This window comes from Zeus faber (genome assembly GCF_960531495.2).
Source record: "Zeus faber genome assembly, chromosome: 8".
Taxonomy (NCBI): Eukaryota; Metazoa; Chordata; class Actinopteri; order Zeiformes; family Zeidae; genus Zeus; species Zeus faber.
In genome coordinates this window covers 18,960,880-18,981,087 of record NC_137195.1, presented here as the reverse complement: position 1 = coordinate 18,981,087, position 20,208 = coordinate 18,960,880, and the positions used below count along the sequence as shown (strand labels likewise).

The 20,208-nt window shown below is 46.2% G+C and overlaps 1 protein-coding gene across 2 annotated transcripts; it reads left to right on the top strand.

Moving 5' to 3' along the window:
- The first annotated feature begins 1,799 nt into the window (after positions 1-1,799).
- On the top strand, positions 1,800-19,885 carry adcy3a (adenylate cyclase 3a). 2 transcript variants are annotated; one of them, XM_080005289.1, is made up of 21 exons: positions 1,800-1,995; positions 3,295-4,742; positions 5,784-5,933; positions 7,263-7,393; positions 7,962-8,073; positions 8,165-8,292; positions 8,491-8,649; positions 8,930-9,095; positions 10,544-10,660; positions 10,768-10,910; positions 11,411-11,572; positions 11,827-11,914; positions 13,131-13,247; positions 14,382-14,662; positions 14,761-14,842; positions 14,923-15,081; positions 15,247-15,393; positions 16,087-16,200; positions 16,395-16,521; positions 16,608-16,732; positions 17,045-19,885. In XM_080005289.1, the coding sequence occupies exons 2-21, from the start codon at positions 4,068-4,070 to the stop codon at positions 17,222-17,224; spliced, it is 3,363 nt and encodes a 1,120-aa protein (XP_079861415.1). In that variant the 5' UTR covers positions 1,800-1,995; positions 3,295-4,067; the 3' UTR covers positions 17,225-19,885. The 2 variants fall into 2 exon arrangements, with proteins under 2 accessions (XP_079861415.1, XP_079861414.1); XM_080005288.1 differs by having other exon boundaries at positions 10,541-10,660.
- The last annotated feature ends 323 nt before the right edge of the window (positions 19,886-20,208 follow it).

Genomic DNA, 20,208 nt, shown 5'->3' with positions numbered 1-20,208 from the left:
TCTTGAATTTATACAGGAATATATATTTATCCCCTTTACTTTCAAGAATTGACTGTTCGTAATATGGGAAAGAGCATATACATTTTTGTCATAATAAATCTTGTTTTGTTTTTTTATGAGCTTGATTATGTATTTATAATTGTTATATTGTAAGTCTTGTTTAAATAAAAAGATTATAGGTATACAAGTATTAGACCTGATAGCCGATACTGGTATTGGTATCTATGCATTTCTGATTATTATTATCATGATTATGACTATTATTACTATTATTATTATTATTATTATTATTATTATTATCATCAAGTAAACATTAATGATGGTTGAAGTCAGTAATATACAGTAAGTATCAGTGGGAAACGTACCAATTTGAAACATTCAAACCCTAATGCGTGGTTAATACCGCAATACAGTTATTCCATTATAAATAACAACCTTCTGAAAGTTGTCTGTCACCTACTCTAATCCACAGTGAGATCTGACTTAAGACTTGTCACTTTACCGATTGGGAATTTGAAGTTTGTATTAATTATACGATTGTCAGTTCTCCGGGGTAATCTGTCTCCCCGTTGTCACAAAGTAAATGAGCCAGTAATAAGCCTGACAATGCTCCACGGGCAGCAACCCTTCAGAGGCCAGGTTAATTCAGCACTCAACAAAGGTGACATGATGAGACACTGGCCAGCATTTTAGGCAATATCCATAGGCCACACTGCCTTCGATAGTGTGAAAAAGCAGGGCAGAGTAGAGAAAGGGAAAATTGTCCTTGTCCCAACATTGGACAACTGTTTCCTGTTGAAAATTCCCAGAAAGATGCCCAGTGTGGGACCATTCCAATATACAGGCACCAAACACGTTATTTTGTTTGCGCATGTGTTTGTGTGGGGGTTGTGGTTGGGGGTTGATGATTTGGCTCATTGATTTTGAGAGATCACAATGATGAACTGCAATAGTCTGGGTATTGATCAGAGGTTCGATACAGCTCCAACAGAACAATCCATTGCGCTGGTGGTGTCATTGAAATGTGTCGGTCTCACTCTGGTTGCAACTACTGCTCACATCACAACGCCTGTCTTGTCTCTCTCGAGGACTGTACCGTCGCTCTCCCGCGCACGCCCCGTCACTGCACCTTGATTATTTCCAAACCCACTTAAGGGCAAAATGGCATCTCAGTCAGTGGTTCTAAATGTGGTGTCTGGGGACACAACGGGGTCGTTCAAGCGGTCCCAGGGGGTCCCCAGCAAAATGAGTTACACTTCACCATTATTTCATCACACATAACACATTAGTTACACAATAATGACATTGTGCTTTCACTGCTATCTCCGTAACTATACTGTACAACTAACAATAGTAAAAATCGTCTATGACTGGGTGATCCCGGAGGCCTAATCTTAATAAAATGAGGTCTGTGGCATGATGCGCCTGAAATTGAGGGTCCATGACATAACCGCTGATTTGGTTGCGATAATCAGTAACGTAAGCTGCATAAGCCATGCACGGAATGGTATTTGCGTTAACCATATCAATCACTGTATCCCCCACCTACATGAACGGCTGGAAAGGGTGGCGATGGTTTGGGGTCTAAGAGGGGGCGGGGTTTGGGGCTAGGATGTGGGCGTGGCTTTCGGGGTGGGGGTGGGTGGGGGTAGAAAGTGTGGATGGAGGGAGGCCGCGCGTGAAGAGCTGCCCCGTGTCTCGCGCGGATCGGAAGGCGAAGAGCCCGTGGTGGCGGGAGGAGGTGGAGGAGGAGGAGGAGGAGGGGGGGGGACGACAACAACATGGCAAGAAGCTGCTGAGGAGGTCTACGCGTGGCGGCGACACGACACAACACGACGCGACGCGACGCGACGCCCGCTGGTTGCGTCGTCTCCCAAACGAAGACCGGCCGCCCGTCCGACGCGAGCTGCTGCGGCTGGCGTGGATTGACGACAGCCCGATCCCCGGGACCGGAGTGCGCGAAAGGGGGGGGGGAGAGAAGTGTCTGCACGGACGGTAAGCGGACGCGGCGACACGCCGATCGCTCCCACGGCGGCCGGCGGAAGGTTAGAACATCCGCGCTCACACGCTGCGGGCGGCGCGCCGCGTCTGGAAATGGAGACGTGAAGTGCAGATGGTGTCCTGGTCGTGTTCGGATGTAGCTTCCACACGCACAGGCAGCCGCCCGTACACATCTGTTTGATTAAGAGGTGTAGGGCAGGTAGGCCCCTCGTTTAGCCCAAAGACAACATAATGAGCTGCGATAGAAGAGAGACGTGTATTATTATAGGATGCATATTTTGGCATTCAGTTAGAAACCGCGCACGCACAATAAACTTGTGTCTCGTTTGTGGAGCGCAACATGTAGGCAGGCCTTCAGCAGTCACTGCACTTTAATATTCAAGCTCCTGGCCAGCAAGTCAAATATATATATGATATATATAAAATAACATACACACTGTGATCATTTGTCTGCAAGATTCAAGATACTTTATTCGTCGATACATCATACGTGTACGGTGCAGTGAAATGATTAACGGGCAACACAAAGTAGGGTAATAAAAAAAAAAAAAAAAAAAAAATCAGAAATATAATAAAAAAATAAATATACACAATAAGCAATAAATAAATACAAGCAAAAAAATATAGACAAAAATACATCAATATTAAAGGTCCCCACTTATGCTCCTTTTCAACAAGTTGTTATAGGTCTGCGAGGTCCCCGGGGCATGTCTTTCGAAGTGTTTTCGTTGTTGCTGCTGGAAATACCACCCGTCTAAAAGTAAAACCTAATTTTAAGCGAGTTGATAAGATGGGAGTTCATCATACAGGCGTTCCACTCACAAACTAATACCGTTAACGTGACGCCGGTAACGTGTTTTTATTTTTTATTTTTTTTAAATCCCTGCATTCGCCTGGTCTGCAGTTGTGTCACGGACAGTCGGCACTGGTTGATTCCCCTTCCGGGGAAAAAAAGTTTCGAGGCCCTGCTTAGCCCTTAGCGTCGACATAAGGTAGTTGTGCAGTGCTGTGTGACGTTTAAAGGTTCTTCTCCTCCTTCCCCTCCTTCTTCTTCTAACGCTAGAGGGTCCGGCGCTTACCGGGGGCGGGGGGGATAAATGGCCGCACCTTCGCGAAGGTAGTTGTCAAGCCGTGGGTGGAGATACACGGATGGGGGGCGGTCTCATTCTGATGAGCCCCCACTTGACGTGGGAGGCGGAGGCACATCTAAATGGCTTGTTGAATCACATGTTTTCGGACAAAGGCAGCTCACAACAAACTGACTGGGTCGTCTTATCTCTGCTTGTGTTTTAGTCCGGCGCACCAGGGACCCGAATGCGCGTGCGGCGGCGTTGGAAAAGCAAGTTTCTCGGTGACCTTTTAAATAAGAGTATATGCCTATTCAGTCAAGACTACACCCATAGGCTTAATGGAGTGCGACCCCGACAAGATGATCACATTTTTTGTACACGATTGTCTCCTTTCCGTTTAGGCCATGTGAGGTGGGACTATGGGAGCCCCAAACGATCGGCCCGCCTCCCTCCGGTGGAATGGAAAGAAAAGAGCTATTTTCCAAACATTCTCCCACTTCCAAACGTAAAGCGGTAGCCTACCATGGTAGACTGCCATGAGGCACAAATATGGATGTGCAGAGTAGGAATAGAGCTGCCGATGGAAATGTGATCATAAAGTGCTTGAAAAGGTGAAGCCAAAAAAAAAAAAAAAAAAGAAAAGAAAGAAAATGCTTATTCACCCTTCTGTGTTAGACGAGAGTAGGCGTACTTGATCTGTGCATGTGACACAGTACCGAGTGAGTCAACTGACTGCTATTGTTTGAGCGCAATGGGCACAAGTATGTAAGTGGAACTTTAATGTGTACGTAGCCTGACAATCAAGACACTGCTGGTGATTCATGCCACAATGCACGGCATCTCAGGGCAAAATGGTGTCTGGGCAATAGAATCTGAGTGAAAGCCCAGATGATATGGTCTGAGGTGGATCTTAAAATAATCTCAGTGTCTTTATTACTGTCGACTTCGAGACAGACTTAAGAGAGAAAAAAAAAAAAAAGGTAAGGAAATACAACCATGCCTCGGAACCGGGCCTTTTCTGAGCCCGAGTACTCGGCCGAGTATTCGGCGGACTGCTCGGTGACCCTCCCCTCGGACCCAGGCCAGGCGGTGGGTCGCACCCATGAAGTCACGGTGCGGAGCTCCGGGTGCTGCCTCTGCCTGCCGCGGTTCATGCGCCTCACCTTCGCCCCGGAGTCGCTGGAGAACCTCTACCAGACCTACTTCAGACGGCAGAGACACGAGACCCTCCTGGTGCTGGTGGTGTTCGCCGCCCTCTTCGACAGCTACGTCATTGTGATGTGCGCCGTGGTCTACTCGAGCGACAAGCTGGCCTCGGTGGTGGTGGCCTCGGTGGGGCTGGCGGCGGACGTTCTCCTCTACCTCCTGTGCCGTTACGGACTTCTGCCCGACCGCATCTCTAGGAGGGTCGTGCCCTACGCCCTGTGGGTGTTCATTGTGGCCCAGATATTTTGCTACCTGGGCCTGAACTACGCCCGCTTCCACCAGGCCAGCGACACGGTGGGCTGGCAGGCTTTCTTCAGCTTCTCCTTCTTCCTGACTCTGCCCCTGAGGCTCACCCCCATCGTGCTGATCACCGCCGTGTCCTGCGGGGTCCACACCCTGGTGCTGGGGGTCACCATCGCCCAGCAGCAGCAGGAAGACATCCAAGGGGCCGCCCTGGGTCGACAGGTGGGTGTGTCTGATGGATGTTCTTCACAGATAAGATGTTTCTAGGGTTGAGCTTTCTACGGTTGAGGGCAGGCGGCCGGGACCACTCAGAGGGACAAAGCGACGGTTGTAGAATATCACCTCCTAAAAAAAAATAAGAAAGACCAGATTACCGGCAGGTAAAAAGATAATATATCGATGTGGAGGAGGAATCGGGAGTCGTCAGTTGGCGAGGTGGAGAGATAGCGGCCGGATCATTACAGAACGGAGAGAATGATAAGAGGTGTATGTGGGTTTGTGCGTAACGGAGGTGTGAAGGACACATGAGGGATGGGTGCTATGGCTGACATGAAGCAGATGACGTAGAGCATGGCGAGTCTCCGTCCGAGAGATTAAAGATGGAGAACGAGGCCGCGTTTTGTTTTTCTGGGGGGGGGGGGGCAAGACTAGATGGCATATTAATAAATCCTCATGCATCTTTTTTTGGCCATTGGACGAACGTGCATTTTGAGGGTGACATTACGTCTCATTTGATCTTTGGAGATGGTTATTGAATAGTAACACATAGATGTGTGCTTATGGGTGTTCTCCCTCCCATATTCACCTGAGGCGTGCGACGTCGAGTGTCGAAGGATGCAAATACGTTTGGCAGTGAGGACGGGGCCGTTTACAGTCCCCGTGCTGTCAACAAGCCTCGTTCTGTCTTATCGCTACTGCTTTTATTCGAGAGTATCCCTTAAGCGAAAGGGCAAACCTTCCCAATCTGAGCTGTGAACTACAGTTGGAAGATCGAAACATTATTACAATGCAGGGACAGTAGTTCTTAGCATCCCAGCGGCCATGTGTCTAAAGGACAAGTTTCCACTGTGGCCGCCACGCTTTATGACTATCTATATCAAGGTATGTGGAGTTTTCGAGTCAAATATGTATCTTATACAGCATACGTCAACAGAGCATTTTTGCCTGAAGCAAAATGAGCCAGGATTTGACTGGACTTCAACAAGGAACTTTTAACTTCTGTGCATTCTGTGTGACACTGACGCCTTATATTGTGTCGCTAAGCTCCTGGCCAACATAGTGATCTATGTGTGCGCCATCGCGGTGGGCGTGATGTCGTACTACATGGCGGACCGCAAGCACCGCAAGGCTTTCCTGGAGGCCCGGCAGTCCCTGGAGGTCAAACTCAACCTGGAGGAGCAGAGCCAGCAACAGGTGAGAACCTGTATGGTTTTGGGGTGAACTACGGAGAGTGGTGGTGGGGATCTGTTTGTGTGACCGAAGACGGTGGGGTGTATATGGAGTTTCATGTGAGTTAAGTTCTGGAATTTAAACAGACACGATGGTTTGGGACCTTTTTCCTGACATTGTGTGTGTGTGTGTGTGTGTGTGTGTGTGTGTGTGTGTGTGTGTGTGTGTGTGTGTGTGTGTGTGTGTGTGTGTGTGTGTGTGTGTGTGTGTGTGTGTGTGTGTGTGTGTGTGTGTGTGTGTGTGTGTGTGTGTGCCATATGTCTGTTTGAGTTAGCACTGTGTCAGCACCCCCCTCCCCCCAACATACACACACACACACTTCAGTCTCACAGCTGTGACCATTGGGCATTCTTGATTGCTACTATTTATGGCTCCGGCTGGCTAGTGCTATGGAAAGAAAGCTGAAAAAGAAGAAAGGGCAAAGGAGGGAGGGAGGGAGAGAGAGAGAGAGAGAGGGAAGGTGTGCCAGACGCGGGCGAGAGAAGCAACGGCAAGAAGTGAGGGGGGGAAAAGGGCTGATAAGACCACGGGAGGAGAAACTCCCGGAATACTAATGGAGAAGCACGGGCTGCTGGGAGACGAGGGCCGGCAGCCAATCAAGGAGCATCCGGTCGCTGCATGTTACCATGGCAACCAGCCTCCTGAGACGGTGTCAGCTGTAATCACAGTGCCAACTTGCTCGACCATTTCTCTCTCCCCCTCTCTCTCTCTCTCTCTCTCTCGTTGATAAGAATGCTATTTTCCTATCCACACATGTAGGTGTGTGTGTGTGTGTGTGTGTGTGTGTGTGTGTGTGTGTGTGTGTGTGTGTGTGTGTGTGTGTGCGTGTGCGCGCGCACAGCAAGCGCACAAGTCCATCGCGTGTGTTTACTCGAGGCTTTTTGTTTTCCTTGACGCATTTCGTGCGCTGCTGGTACTGGGTCACCGGGAGCAGGATCCTTTCAGACGCGCTGACTGACAGTTTGAGGGCACTCGGCGCGGCGTAAACAATGCTCCCTGGAAAGAATGTCAAACATTCCCCCGTGATGGATCCTCTATCTCCCTTCTCCTCCGAGTATAGTTATTGATCGGCCGCCCGACATAATAAAGCCTTTGGGTCAAGGGGTCTGTGGAATCTGCTGAAAGGGGCGGCACTCCCTTTTGTTGCATAATGTAAAATGGAATCAGACCCCATTGAGTGTCCATTAACGCGGACGCTGAAGTGTGAATTGCACCGTCCGAGCATGATTTATTTATTTTTTGTTTGTGGTTTTGTTTTTCATCAACATGGAATTGACCCCCTCTGCTCTGTAGGAACGCTTGCTGCTGTCCATTCTACCAAAGCACATCGCCGACGAGATGCTCCAGGACATGAAGAAGGAGGCCAGTCAGAAGGAGATGCAGCAGTTTAACACCATGTATATGTACAGGCATGAGAACGTCAGGTACCTCCCAACCGCCGCCTTTTGCACTTTAAAACGTCTTTCCCAATTGAGGCCCTAGTCGGCGGCGTCACAGTTATTACATCATCGGCCGACATATTGGCGCAAATCCCAATTGTATGTTTTCGTCCAAATTTTGAGCTTATACTAGAAATGTTGCAATAAATAGAATGTTTTCATCAGCTGGGTTGAAGCAAATGAACTGTGTACCCACATTTGTATATATTTTCATACTATGGTGGATGTGGCTTATGACACTGTTAATGGGGCATAAAGTGAACATAAAGGACTATTGACAAATATTTGCATTTTATTCAGAAGCACAAGCGCGTGCACACACTTGCACACATCACATTATCTGTTCGAGCTAAAGGCTGGGTTTAGCTCAGAAGCCCTATGTAAACAGATGTATTTATCTAAGTTAACATAGAACCAGAATCTGACCATATCAAATAAGCCACTCTGTATATGTCACACTGTGTATATTAAGTCACTCTACACAAAATTGAAGCCGTGATGTAATCAAAGTACCATATGGTTGTGTTTTGTCCCCTCTCTCTCTCTCCCTCAGCATTTTGTTTGCAGACATCGTGGGCTTCACCCAGCTGTCGTCCTCCTGCAGCGCTCAGGAGCTGGTCAAGCTGCTCAATGAGCTGTTTGCCCGCTTCGACAAGCTAGCCGCAGTAAGCATCCTCATTATATAACCACTATAGTCCCATCACAAGCACATTTGCCTGTATATTTGTAAACAACTTCATATTATCTGTCTCCTAGAAATACCACCAGCTGAGAATCAAGATCCTAGGAGACTGCTACTACTGTATCTGCGGCCTCCCAGACTACAGGGAGGACCACGCCGCCTGCTCCATCATGATGGGCCTGGCCATGGTGGAGGCCATCTCGTGAGTTTTTCATTTTCATCTAGATACAATGCGACGTGGAGGGGGATCAACATTTTGAGGCGGTTCGGGGGTTTGGGAAAGAGCACGACTTCCCACTGGAACTTCTCGTTGTATATGTAACCCTGGCTGATGGCACAGAGGAGATGGGCAACAAAGAGCAGCAGATCTCCTGCTTTTACAGCGTGCTGCGTCCAACAGGTACGTCCGCGAGAAGACCCAGACGGACGTAGACATGCGCGTGGGCGTCCACAGCGGCACCGTCCTGGGGGGCGTTCTGGGCCAGAAGCGCTGGCAGTATGACGTCTGGTCCACCGACGTCACCGTCGCCAACAAGATGGAGGCAGGGGGCATACCCGGGTAAGCGCTGCATGGACTTAACACTGCTGGTACTAGCAGTTTGCTTATATAAACATATGTGAGTTTACACAAGTGTGTGTGGATGTGTGTCTGGAGTGGTATATATTAATTTAACAAAATGTGACGTCATGCTCACACGTGAAATCTTAATCTTGCTACGTGTACTAGTTTGACTATTTACATCGTGTGTGTGCGTGTGTGCGTGCGTGTGTGCGTGCGCGCGTGTGTGTGTGTGTGTGTGTGTGTGTGTGTGTGTGCGCGTGTGTGTGTGTGTGTGCAGTCGCGTGCACATCTCCCAGACCACCATGGAGTGTCTGCATGGGGAGTTTGACGTGGAGCCGGGTAACGGCGGCGACCGCTGCGACTACCTGAAGGAGCGAGGCATCGAGACCTACCTGGTGGTGCTGCCCAAGGGCCCCGTGGCCAAGAACGGCATCAATGGAGTGGTGAGTGTCTGTCCTTTCCTCCTCGCATCCATCTATACTTCTTTTCGTCCTCACATCATCCATCCTTCCTTCCTTCCGTTCACCTATCCTTCCTTCCTTGCATCCATACTTCCTTCCTTGCATCTATCTACCTGTCTATCCTTCCTTCTATCCATGGCAGATTAATTATTTCAGTTTTCCTAAAAGTGCTTGTGTTGTGCAAAGGACAAGATAATCAGTCATTACCTTTCAAGACCTCAATTTATTCACTATTTATAATAATAATAGGTGCAGTTTAGTCGTGTTAGATTTTCCGAGTTTACTTGAACGGAGCATGGGCTCCCCCCGGTCTGTTGTCTCCTGGTTGCTGTTCTTGCGAAGCAACCACTATGCGGTCCACACAGCATAACCCTCCTGTCTCTAAAACAACCGTCCGTTTGCCTGTAAAGCACAACTTCCTTTTTGTTGGAATTCAACCGTGCTGGAAATAGTGCTGCACTCTGTGAGGGGTGGCTGTTTGGTGCCATGTCGGGCGCATCGTTTATATGTTGTTTGTTTAGAGTTTGTTTCAGAAAGTTACGTTTCCATGAAATCCGAAAAACATTTTTATATATTTCTCTGTGTAATTACCATTGTACGGCTACTCATCATTGAGTCGTACATTAGTTCTTTCAAGGGACGCTCAGTTGACATTTCGAGGATTATTTCCTTTTTTTTTTCTCATTAATCCGACAAAGCAATGTGGACCACAGATTTAAAATATCAATCGAACAGATCTACTGACATCACCAGGTAGGAAGCTATATAAATATACACGTAAGTCGGTGGTTTTGTCATTTCTAAACACTGCACAGGGACCCATTCCTCACCACCCAATGGACACGGTCCAACTGGACATTCTCAATCGGAATCTTGACATCTATAGTGAATAATATGATGACATCATAAAGCGTCTGACTGTAAATCTCATCTCGTTCAACTTGAACGACACGTGTGACGTGTCATATAACTAGAACTTCTGAATATTTCGGGTTTCAAATTTGTTTGGTTTTTCCCTTATACCTGCTCCGTATGTGGATCAGTTTGGATTCAATTTAAACCATGAGATCATTGTTGTATAGCGATACCTTAACCGTGTTTCTAGCTTGAAAGTATGTGTTTCAGATAGTTTTGGCCGGGTTGGCTGTGTTGGACATTTTTCCGACTGCCGTACTGGCACGTCGGTCTTAAAATGGCAACATTTTTGGTCGGCTTTTCACTAAAATCTGCTCCATATGTGGATCGATTCGGATGAAGCTTCGACCACGAGGTCTAGCACGGTTCAAACGAGACAAGACGTGACATGACATGACAGACACAATCTGCGTTTGTGTGTTGTGCAGAAGTTGGTTTTCCACATAGTGTTAGGCTACAAAGGCAGGCTGGACCCCTAATAAGCGGGCTCCTAACGCAATGCTTATCATCAGAAGCTGTCTGTGACCTCATCCAATGGAAACTCTCCGCTGCTGATAAACACCACGGAGTGCAACGGCAGCGTCAACACGGCCTGCACCACGCCGGAGGAACCAGAGGAACTGGATGCCAGGGTAAGCAAAGCCGGGCCTGCAATTTGAATATGTTCAAATTCAAATTTCCATAAGCTCCCGCTCACTCCCTGTGTTCTCTTTGTTTTTATCTATTTGTTTTCCATCAGGTGGTGAATCCGTCCTTTCCAAACCCCCGGCGGCGCTTGCGCCTGCGAGACCTGGCCGAGCGGGTGATCGACGCCCGGGAGAACGAGCAGGAGCTGAACAAGCTCCTGAACGAAGCGCTGCTGGAGAGGGAGACGGTGCAGGCGTGAGTGGAGAGAGCGCCTGTCTCGCTTTTACACTTCTACCCGCCAGATAGCTACTTCATCCCTGGAAGGAAATTGCAGCAACTCATCATCATCATCATCATCATCATCATCATAACAAAAATAATAATAATAATAATAATAATAGAAAACTAAGTAATATGAAATTATAAAAAAAGTCTTAAAATTACCAATAAAAATAAATCTTGAAAATTTACAATAAACAAGAAATAAATTACAATATAAAATAAACTTAAATTAAGAAGAAACTTAAAAATGTACAAAAAGTCACATGAGGTATAAGATCAGACAAACGTAATTTTTATAGAATACAACATTTTCTCATCATTGATGTATACGGCAATGCCTTCATTTCATCACAATACAATAACCCCGAGGGGCCATAAGTGGTACTACAAGGTAAAAAAAACAAACAAGAAAATACTTTTCTGCCCTTCCTAGTCGAGACAAAGGGATTTAATCCTCTTCATGTCTCCCTCAGCTTGAAGGGCAAGCACACCAACCGCCTCTCGCTGCGGTTCGTCGACCCCGACCTGGAAACGCGCTACTCGGTGGAGAAGGAGAAGCAGAGCGGCGCCGCCTTCAGCTGCTCTTGCGTGGTGCTGCTCTTCACGGCGGTCATGGAGGCTCTCATAGACCCTCGGTGAGCTCACAGGGCCCGCGTAATGGTGCTCCGCTCTCCTTAATATCATTTCCAGGCCTCTGGGTCCCCGCTAAGTGCATTAGCGTCTTTTATTTTTTATTTATTTTTTATTCAATCTCTGGTTTCCTACCCGGGTGGGCAATTTTCCCCCTTCTCTCCTGAACTGTTGTGCCTTTAAAATTGATACTTGTACAAGTGTTTTCTGTGCCTGTATTTGTGTGTTTTTTTTAATTTCTTTTTTTATTTGTGTTCAGGCTGATCGCAAACTATATCACTCTCGCTGTGGGTGAGGTTCTACTGCTCATCCTTACTATCTGCTCTCTGGCCGCCATCTTCCCCAGAGTGAGTCACCACACACACACACACACACACACACACTACCCACTACAACCTGTGCAATAACTGAGTAATTAAGTGTATACTAAATACTGGAACACTGTAATAACAGTAATAACACAGTTATCTTACCCATCCAGTATTAGCCATGTCCACACTGTTATATACATAGTAGGGGTTTTACGACTACTGATTTACTAGTTACTAGTTGCCAAGTTTTCATAACAGTAGTTAACTTTTCCCTATTGTTTTTTTATGACAGTAATTGACTTTTAACTATTAGTTTTTCATAATAGTGGTTGATTTTTACCCATTAGTTTACATATTAGTTCCTCATAATAGTAGTTGACTTCCATCAGTGACACTGCGGACACTTCAAAACATTAAAGGTAAGATTAGAATAAGATATGGTCGAAGAAAAAAATAAATAAATTAAAGTGTGTGTGTGTGTGTGTGTGTGTGTGTGTGTGTGTGTGTGTGTGTGTGTGTGTGTGTGTGTGTGTGTGTGTGTGTGTGTGTGTGTGTGTGTGTGTGTGTGTGTGTGTGTGTGTGTGTGTGTGCTGCTTAATCAGTGCAAAACATTGGTTGTATGTGCTATTAAACATGATGTTTCATGAACAGTACATAGAGTATATCGGACACCCGGGGGGAGGGTGGGGGCTCGTAACTTGCTCTTTTGAACCACGTTTTAGCCTCTGGAAACCAGGCCGTGGAAATTCAAATGTATCGACGACTGGAATCATGTCCCCGGCTTTGAATATCGGCCTTTGTGTCCATGCCAGCAGGCCTCGCCCCGTCCACGGGGCTTTTCCGCTTGATGCACGATGTGTACAAATGAGCAGTCACGCACAGCGGCCACGTGTAGAGTGAGGATGTAGACTCACTGTGAATAATATCTGGAGGTCACAACAGTTCCTGTCAATATTAAATGTCATACTGCCGCTATATCGGATCAATTGACATGCCACAAAACACAAGTGTGTGAATGCATTCATGCGTCTATGAAACGTCTACTGTCCTCCATGGAAGTACGCACTTTTTTTTATCAAAGGATGTGTTCATTAACAGGGAATATAACAGGATTATGATTACACAATCGGACTCCTGTTTTATCTTAAGTCGCTGTTTTACACTAACTCAAAGCTGTTGTTGGTGATTTCAATTTGGAAAAACTGCTCGAGATGTGTCCGAAATGTGCTTGTGCGTGCCTGTTGTTTGTCAGGTTTTCCCCAAAAAGCTGGTGTCCTTTTCCACCTGGATCGACCACACCCGCTGGGCCCGGAACACCTGGGCCATGGCGGCCATCTTCATCGTCACCATGGCAGAAATTGTAGACATGGTAAGGCAGGACAAGAGAACGCCTCCCCAGACCCCTGAGCCGTTCCTCACACTGTCGGGTGGTTAGCGTGAGCTGTGTGTCGGCAATTATGACGTACACATTCTGATTGGTCAATGGTGGCAAACAGTGGTCAGTTATTTCCGAAGAAGGACCGTTGCCTGTCAACATTGACCGTTGTCACAGTCAAGCACTTCTCCCTCTGGTTTTACATCCCTCATTTCATGCTGCTTATGTGCTAATGCGAACATTAGCTTGCGGCTATCTTGTGATGCTAAACAGAAATTACAATGGAAGAGATTCATTTCCCTTAGAGAAAGCTCTTAAATGAGAGATACTAGTAATAAAAATCTGTTCCAATCAATATTCCATCTCAATGTAGTATTTTATTTAGTAGGTACCGTGTTTCCTCAAATCGTGACCGGGACCTTTATTTCCCTCAACTGCAGACAGTACCAGGCCTTTGTTTAATATCTGATAATATTTGAGTATGAATTTTAAATCAAACTTCCGTCTGGAAGCCATGCCATGCAAAAACACATGTATGGTTAAAAAAAAAAAAGAGAGCGCTAGTAGCTACCCTAAAAGTCGCACTTGTGGTGGTCCCCCGACAGGGAAATTACAGTTTTCAGAGATCGCCTTGAACGCACCACTTCCTGCTCGGAGCGCTGGAGCGCCATGCAGCCGTAGGAAATTAAGTACAATTAAATACATCTTCGATAAAAACACACTGTTTTTATTTGTTCGGCGGAGAGCTCCGCACAGGAAGGGCGCCGCAGCTCCAGCATTTATTAGAGGCCTGGTTTTTATTTGACTACCGGTTTATACTTGAGGAAATATGGTAGCCGTATAATAGGCAGAATAATCTGCAGCCAGTCGGTCTTTATTGCAAAATGACCTCTGAACTCCCTCCAGAGTGATCCAAAACCCATCCACAAGTGAAGTTGATTTGCGATAATGACGGGCTGGCTGCACAATGTGCCTTTCTTATTTATCTCACTCTTATTTCCAAGGTGTACGGAAACTTTTTATTTTATTTATTTATTTATTTTACAGTTCTCGTCGTCATTTACTGCTTTAACTTTTTTTTTTTTTCTCTCTTCTCCTTGGCTACTGCTCCCCCACCTCCACCTCTAGTTGAGTTGCTCGCCCCAAGTGTTCGGCGGCAGCGCCACGGCCACCCCTTCCACCTCGTCCTCTTCCACCCTGTCCAACCCCGAGGGCTGCCTGGACAACCCCAAGTACTACAGCTACATTGCCGTGCTGGCGCTCATGGCCACCACCATGCTGGTCCAGGTGAGCCACATGGTCAAGCTCACGCTCATGCTCCTCATCACCGTGGCGACCGGCGTTGTCAACATCTACAGCTGGAGGGACATATTCGACCGCTACGACACGGCCCGATTCCAAGACTACAGGTCAGCGGCCAGAGCCTATTTTTGCAGGTTCTAAAAGAGAAGTGTATAAAAAAAGGAAGGGGCTGACATTTACCTTGTCAATCATTTCATGTTTTCAGATCATCCCTTGTCCCCTCCAAGTTTACAATGACCATAATGATCTTTATCATGATGATAAGCTTCTATTACTTCTCTCGCCATGTAAGTAATCGCCCTTTTCAACACCGGTTCGCTCCATTTCCCACCGTCACGCACTAACGGTTCCGCTTCCATCGCCGTAGGTGGAGAAGCTGGCACGCACTCTGTTCTTATGGAAGATCGAGGTCCACGAGCAGAAGGAGAAGGTTTACGAGATGAGGCGCTGGAACGAAGCGCTGGTTACAAACATGCTGCCGGAGCACGTGGCGCGACACTTCCTGGGCTCCAAGAAAAGGGATGAGGTGTGTGTGTGTGTGTGTGTGTGTGTGTGTGTGTGTGTGTGTGTGTGTGTGTGTGTGTGTGTGTGCGTGTGCGTGTGCGCGCGTCGGAGACTTAAAAATGTATCTAAAACCGCCTCCATCTTTCCTGTCCCTGACTTGTGCTCCTGGTCACGCGGCGTCTCCCAGGAGTTGTACAGCCAGTCCTATGATGAGATTGGAGTAATGTTTGCCTCCATCCCCAACTTCTCCGACTTCTACACGGAGGAAAGCATCAATAACGGGGGAATTGAATGCCTGAGGTTCCTCAATGAGATAATCTCAGATTTTGACAGCGTGAGTACAGGGTTCATTGTTCTGTCCTCTCTACCGGTTGGAAAGGCGGGAATGGGGTTTCCAGCTGCCCGTGATCGTGCATCCATCCGTAAGACGAATGGATATTCAAATGTGTAGGCCAGAGTTTCTGTTGTCTGGTGATTTCCGTTTTTTTGACCGGGAATATCAGTTGAAGTCCGACACATTTAAATCTCTCCGGTCATGATGTCCGGTAAAAATTATTCCATCCAAGCACAATTTGAATTAGCGCCGGGTGGATCATTTCGATTAATAATAATAAAAATTTAAAAAAAGTCTGCAGATCTGTTCATTTCCGCGCTCAGCAAGCCGCCATTCAGTTTGGACGATCTGAAGCTGATCTGAAAGCTTCACCTCTGACCAATCACGTTTGTCGATGTTTTATTTTGAACAGTCAATAAAAAAGATCATACATCGACATGCCTTTATGATGTCATTCTCTTCGTAGCCTGCCTATCAGTTGTTTTTTAAGCTCAATAAACGCGGATAATATTTGACCGGAATCTCTCCAATTTGTCCGGGAAATCGAAATCTTCCAGGACACTTTGACCGGCACCGATTTTTTTCGAACTCTGGGGTATGCATGGAAATAACAAGCTTTGACGGTGTCAGCTGTAATCACAGTGCCGGCTTTCTCTCTCTCACGCACACGCACACACACACACACACACACAGCTGCTGGACGAGTCCCAGTTCCGCTGCATCACCAAGATCAAGACGATCGGCAGCACCTACATGGCGGCATCGGGGGTCACGCCCGACATCAGCAACGGCTACGCCTGCCTGAAGGTCAGAGCCGGGGATAGTCGATATTACAATGAATGGGAATGGAAAAAAACTTTCCTCTTCCTGAAAATGTGTCTTTTCGGAGTAAAATAAGTTCTATAACAGTTCTTAGAGTGATGTCGATCCGGCGGTGGCATTTGGTTATGATCCCGTGTCTGGCGTTTTTATTGATTTTTTTTGCCGTGGTAATTGGGCAGAAGGAGGAGTTGTCGGACCGCGAGCGCTGGCAACATTTGGCGGATCTGGCGGACTTTGCGCTCGCGATGAAAGTCACGCTCATGAACATCAACTACCAGTCATTCAACAACTTCATGCTCCGTATAGGTCAGTCACGCCCTCTCCATTACTACTACTTTTTGTTTTTGATTTCCGATTGAATGTATTCCGTCATGCTTTACGCAACTCTCCAGGTCTAAACAAAGGCGGAGTGCTGGCGGGAGTGATTGGCGCCCGGAAACCCCACTACGACATTTGGGGCAACACTGTGAACGTCGCCAGCCGCATGGAGTCAACAGGGGTGATGGGAAACATTCAGGTAGTGTGTCTGAGTTTATTTTGTTAAAGTCCTGGGCCTCAGCTATTACACAGGGAGTGCATGATGGAATGACTCTTTGGGGATAAGCGGGTACTAAAACTCCAAACGTATTTTTGAACAATTTGAATGAATCCACCGCAACTGTGAAATTGATGGCGATCAACAGTCGTTTCAATAAAATGTATTCAACCCTATGGTTCTTTGGTGGACGCTTATTAGCCATGACTTATTTAGTAGGAGCCGCTTCCTGATTTCGACGGGTATTGCGCTCCCCGGAGGCCTGGTTCTGAACCTTGTTTCTGTCGCCCCCAGGTGGTGGAAGACTGCTACAGCATCCTGAAGGAGTACGGCTTCCGCTTTGTGAGGAGGGGCCCGATCTTTGTGAAGGGGAAGGGAGAGCTGCTCACTTACTTCCTCAAGGGGAGAGACAAACAAGGCTCGTTTATCAACGGCTCCTCGGTCACTCTGCCGCACCAGGTGGTGGACAGCTAAGGACCTGCCCGCTCAGGATTGTTTGCACATGCGCACGCACACAGACCTACACACACACACACACAAACATACACACTCTCCCCAGAATTCTTATTTATTGTATATCGGATACCTTTTTTTTTTTTTTTTTTGAGGGGAAGCACTTTGCCAAGACGTGATTTCCTGGTTAAAGTTTCCATTTTGGATATCTTAGGTTATGTCGCAAAAGAAGAGAAAAAAAGCAATGGAAATACTACTGAAACGCTTGCTACAACCTGTGACGATGCGCTACACTGTTCAGACGCCAGTTTTCTCCTTGACAAAACCTAAGCAAATACGTGCACAGACGGCTACGTTTGCCTTTTTAACTAACAAACCTTGTGTCACGAAAGAGGACATGCTCAGCCCACGAACCAAAAAGGCTTTTGGACTGTGTGTGTGTGTGTGTGTGTGTGTGTGTGTGTGTGTGTGTGTGTGTGTGTGTGTGTGTGTGTGTGTGCGTGTGCGTGTACACACATATATAAATATATTCCCCTTTTCCAAACTTCCTCATTTGAAAAGGGATGTGGAGTTTTTGTTTTATCCTTGTTTTCCAACCAATGTTGACAGTAATGGGTATTTAGCATTAGGCAAGTACTATGCCAAAGTGTAATCATGAAAATTGAATTACCACATGCCTGCTTCTGCCAGTGTGTGTCCAAGGTTGTCGTCCCCCCCCCCCCCGCAGTCCAAGGTATTCACTCTTGTACTCTTTATTTCTGGATATTATTTCTGAATTAAGCTCCACGCAGCCAGCCTTAAAGTGGGAACACCTTTCCTGTCAGTACTGATCCTCCCCCTGGACTAAGACCTGCTCATCATTGGACAGAGACTTCGGGCTCCAGGCAGAACTCATCGGGTCAAACCGGAGCTGGATCGCAGACATCCTGTGTTTCTGTGCCTCACTGAGGCAATCATGTTAAGGAGGAAACTCGACAGTATTTTATGAAGGTTTTGCGGGCACCCGACCGGTGTTCTTAGTACTGTTGGTACACGGACACACCATGGAGTAGGAATGCAGAAGCCTTTTATTTTCCTCCATGTGATTGTGAGAAGGAGACTATTTTGAGGAGCGATTGTGCTTTTTTTTTTTTTCTTCCTTTCTTTTGCTCGTTGTTTCCCCGCTGACCCCTGCGCATCCAACTTGTGTCACTTGCAGCAGATGAAAGTGCAATAGTTTATTCTTCTACAACCCTGAAACTCATCCCCTAAGGCAAAGTCAAACATTCCTTTGTTCAATTCATATTTTTATATCCTGTATGAGCCTAATTCTATTTAAAGAAAGGGAAAGAGGACCGAACATGTCCTTATTGTATATAGAGTTTGGCTATTGTTTGTTGGTTTTATTTAATTTATTGCAAATGTCAGGGACATTTTTTTCTTACACAGATGTGAAAGTGCCAATGCTGAAGGAATGACTTTGGATGTATTGGCCAATATACGGGCCGCTGTCGATTCCCGATTTGTATTTCTAAGGAATCTCAGGCTTGGGAACAAAAAAGCACTTTTAATTAAACTGTAATGTGTACTTAAATCCAGGTTTTGGTCAATCAAGAATTTTTTAGCAAAGTACAAATTCAAAAGACCTTGTGACGTGTCCAGCATGCCAATGCCTAGTCTGGTGACAATGGTAATGGATCACATGGCAATCTGTTGGGTTCTAGAGAAGGAAATGGATTCAGTCCTTTTGGTAATTTGTGTTATTTGGATAAGAAGATAATTGAAGGTTGATTCCCTTTGGACTTTTTCTCGAATCTCGATTGATTAAATTTGAAAGACTTGGCAAGTATATTCTGATAAATTTACTCACTATCTTGTTTTTTTTTTTTGATCAAATATTATATTGTCAGTGTAGCCTGTTTAATTTGAGTTGCCAACATAAAGACGGCTGATTTAAAAAAAAAAAAAAAAAAAAAAAACAACTCCTGCTAAACTATGGATACTAATATTGATAGTGAAGATGTTGCCTCTCCATGAACACAGCGCTGATGCCTTTAAACTCAATAGAAGAAACTTATGAATCAGCGATATCTGTCAATTATACTTCTTAGCAGCCGTGAGCTAGAGCGTTTTACGATAAATGTATTAAAAGCACTACGGAAACCTTAACTTCCGGTTCAGTCCAAAAAAAACCCAGGAAATGTCATATAAGCGATCTCTCAATCGATCACAATTGCTCTAAAGGGAGCGTGATGAAGTAAACCTCGAAATTGTAAACCTGACAGTTTTAAGCGAGGCGTGGTGGCCTGTCAGTTTCATACCACATTTGGAGGCATGTAGAGCTTCCATAGGGGGGCCCTGTCTTTTTTGCCGAAGTTTCTCTCCCCGCCGGTTTGCCAAATTTTCAGACCAAGCATTGGCATATACTCAATCTTGAAGGACAAAAGCAATATATGAGTGGACAAGAATAGATGTAAGAGTGATCAGTTTGTCTCAAAGTGTGTTCTTTATTCTTATTTTTATTTTTTGCAGAGGGACGCATACTAAATTTAGACAACAGCAGCCAATACAGTGCAAATATGGTATTTTTCATTTAGTCTTATTAGTTTATATTATTGTAATTTTAACACGATTTCCGTTGTGTTTGTGTCTCTAAGTCCACACAGTGGCTAAAATAAATGTGAAATAAAAATTATTTTCACATTTTCTTTTGTTGCGTCAATTTGCCTCAATTTGGAATTTGAACCGAGGTTTCGAGCCGACTCTCGACTCAGCTCAGATTCCACCGTGGGAACAATACTTCTGGTCCTAGAGGATGGACGCCAACCTTTCTCCCAGCATGACAAGTTCAGTTCAGTGAGGCCTTTTAAAGTGTGTTTGACCCAGGACGTAGAGACGCCGTTCAGCAGTCTGGCCATTATTTCCTTCATGCTAAATGCCTTTGTGGGCAACTAAAACTCTTTCTGTCTGTGCAGCATTCAGCAGATTCGGACGACCCTTTAGAATGTTATTAAAGGCAAAGGAAA

Bases quoted from the DNA above. Each gene is read 5' to 3' on its own strand.
- adcy3a (XM_080005288.1), top strand. From the start codon at position 4,068: ATGCCTCGGAACCGGGCCTTTTCTGAGCCCGAGTACTCGGCCGAGTAT. The intron at 8,650-8,929 runs GTAAGCGCTGCA...GTGTGTGTGCAG, and splicing joins GAGGCAGGGGGCATACCCGG to TCGCGTGCACATCTCCCAGA. The intron at 16,733-17,044 runs GTAGTGTGTCTG...TGTCGCCCCCAG, and splicing joins GGGTGATGGGAAACATTCAG to GTGGTGGAAGACTGCTACAG.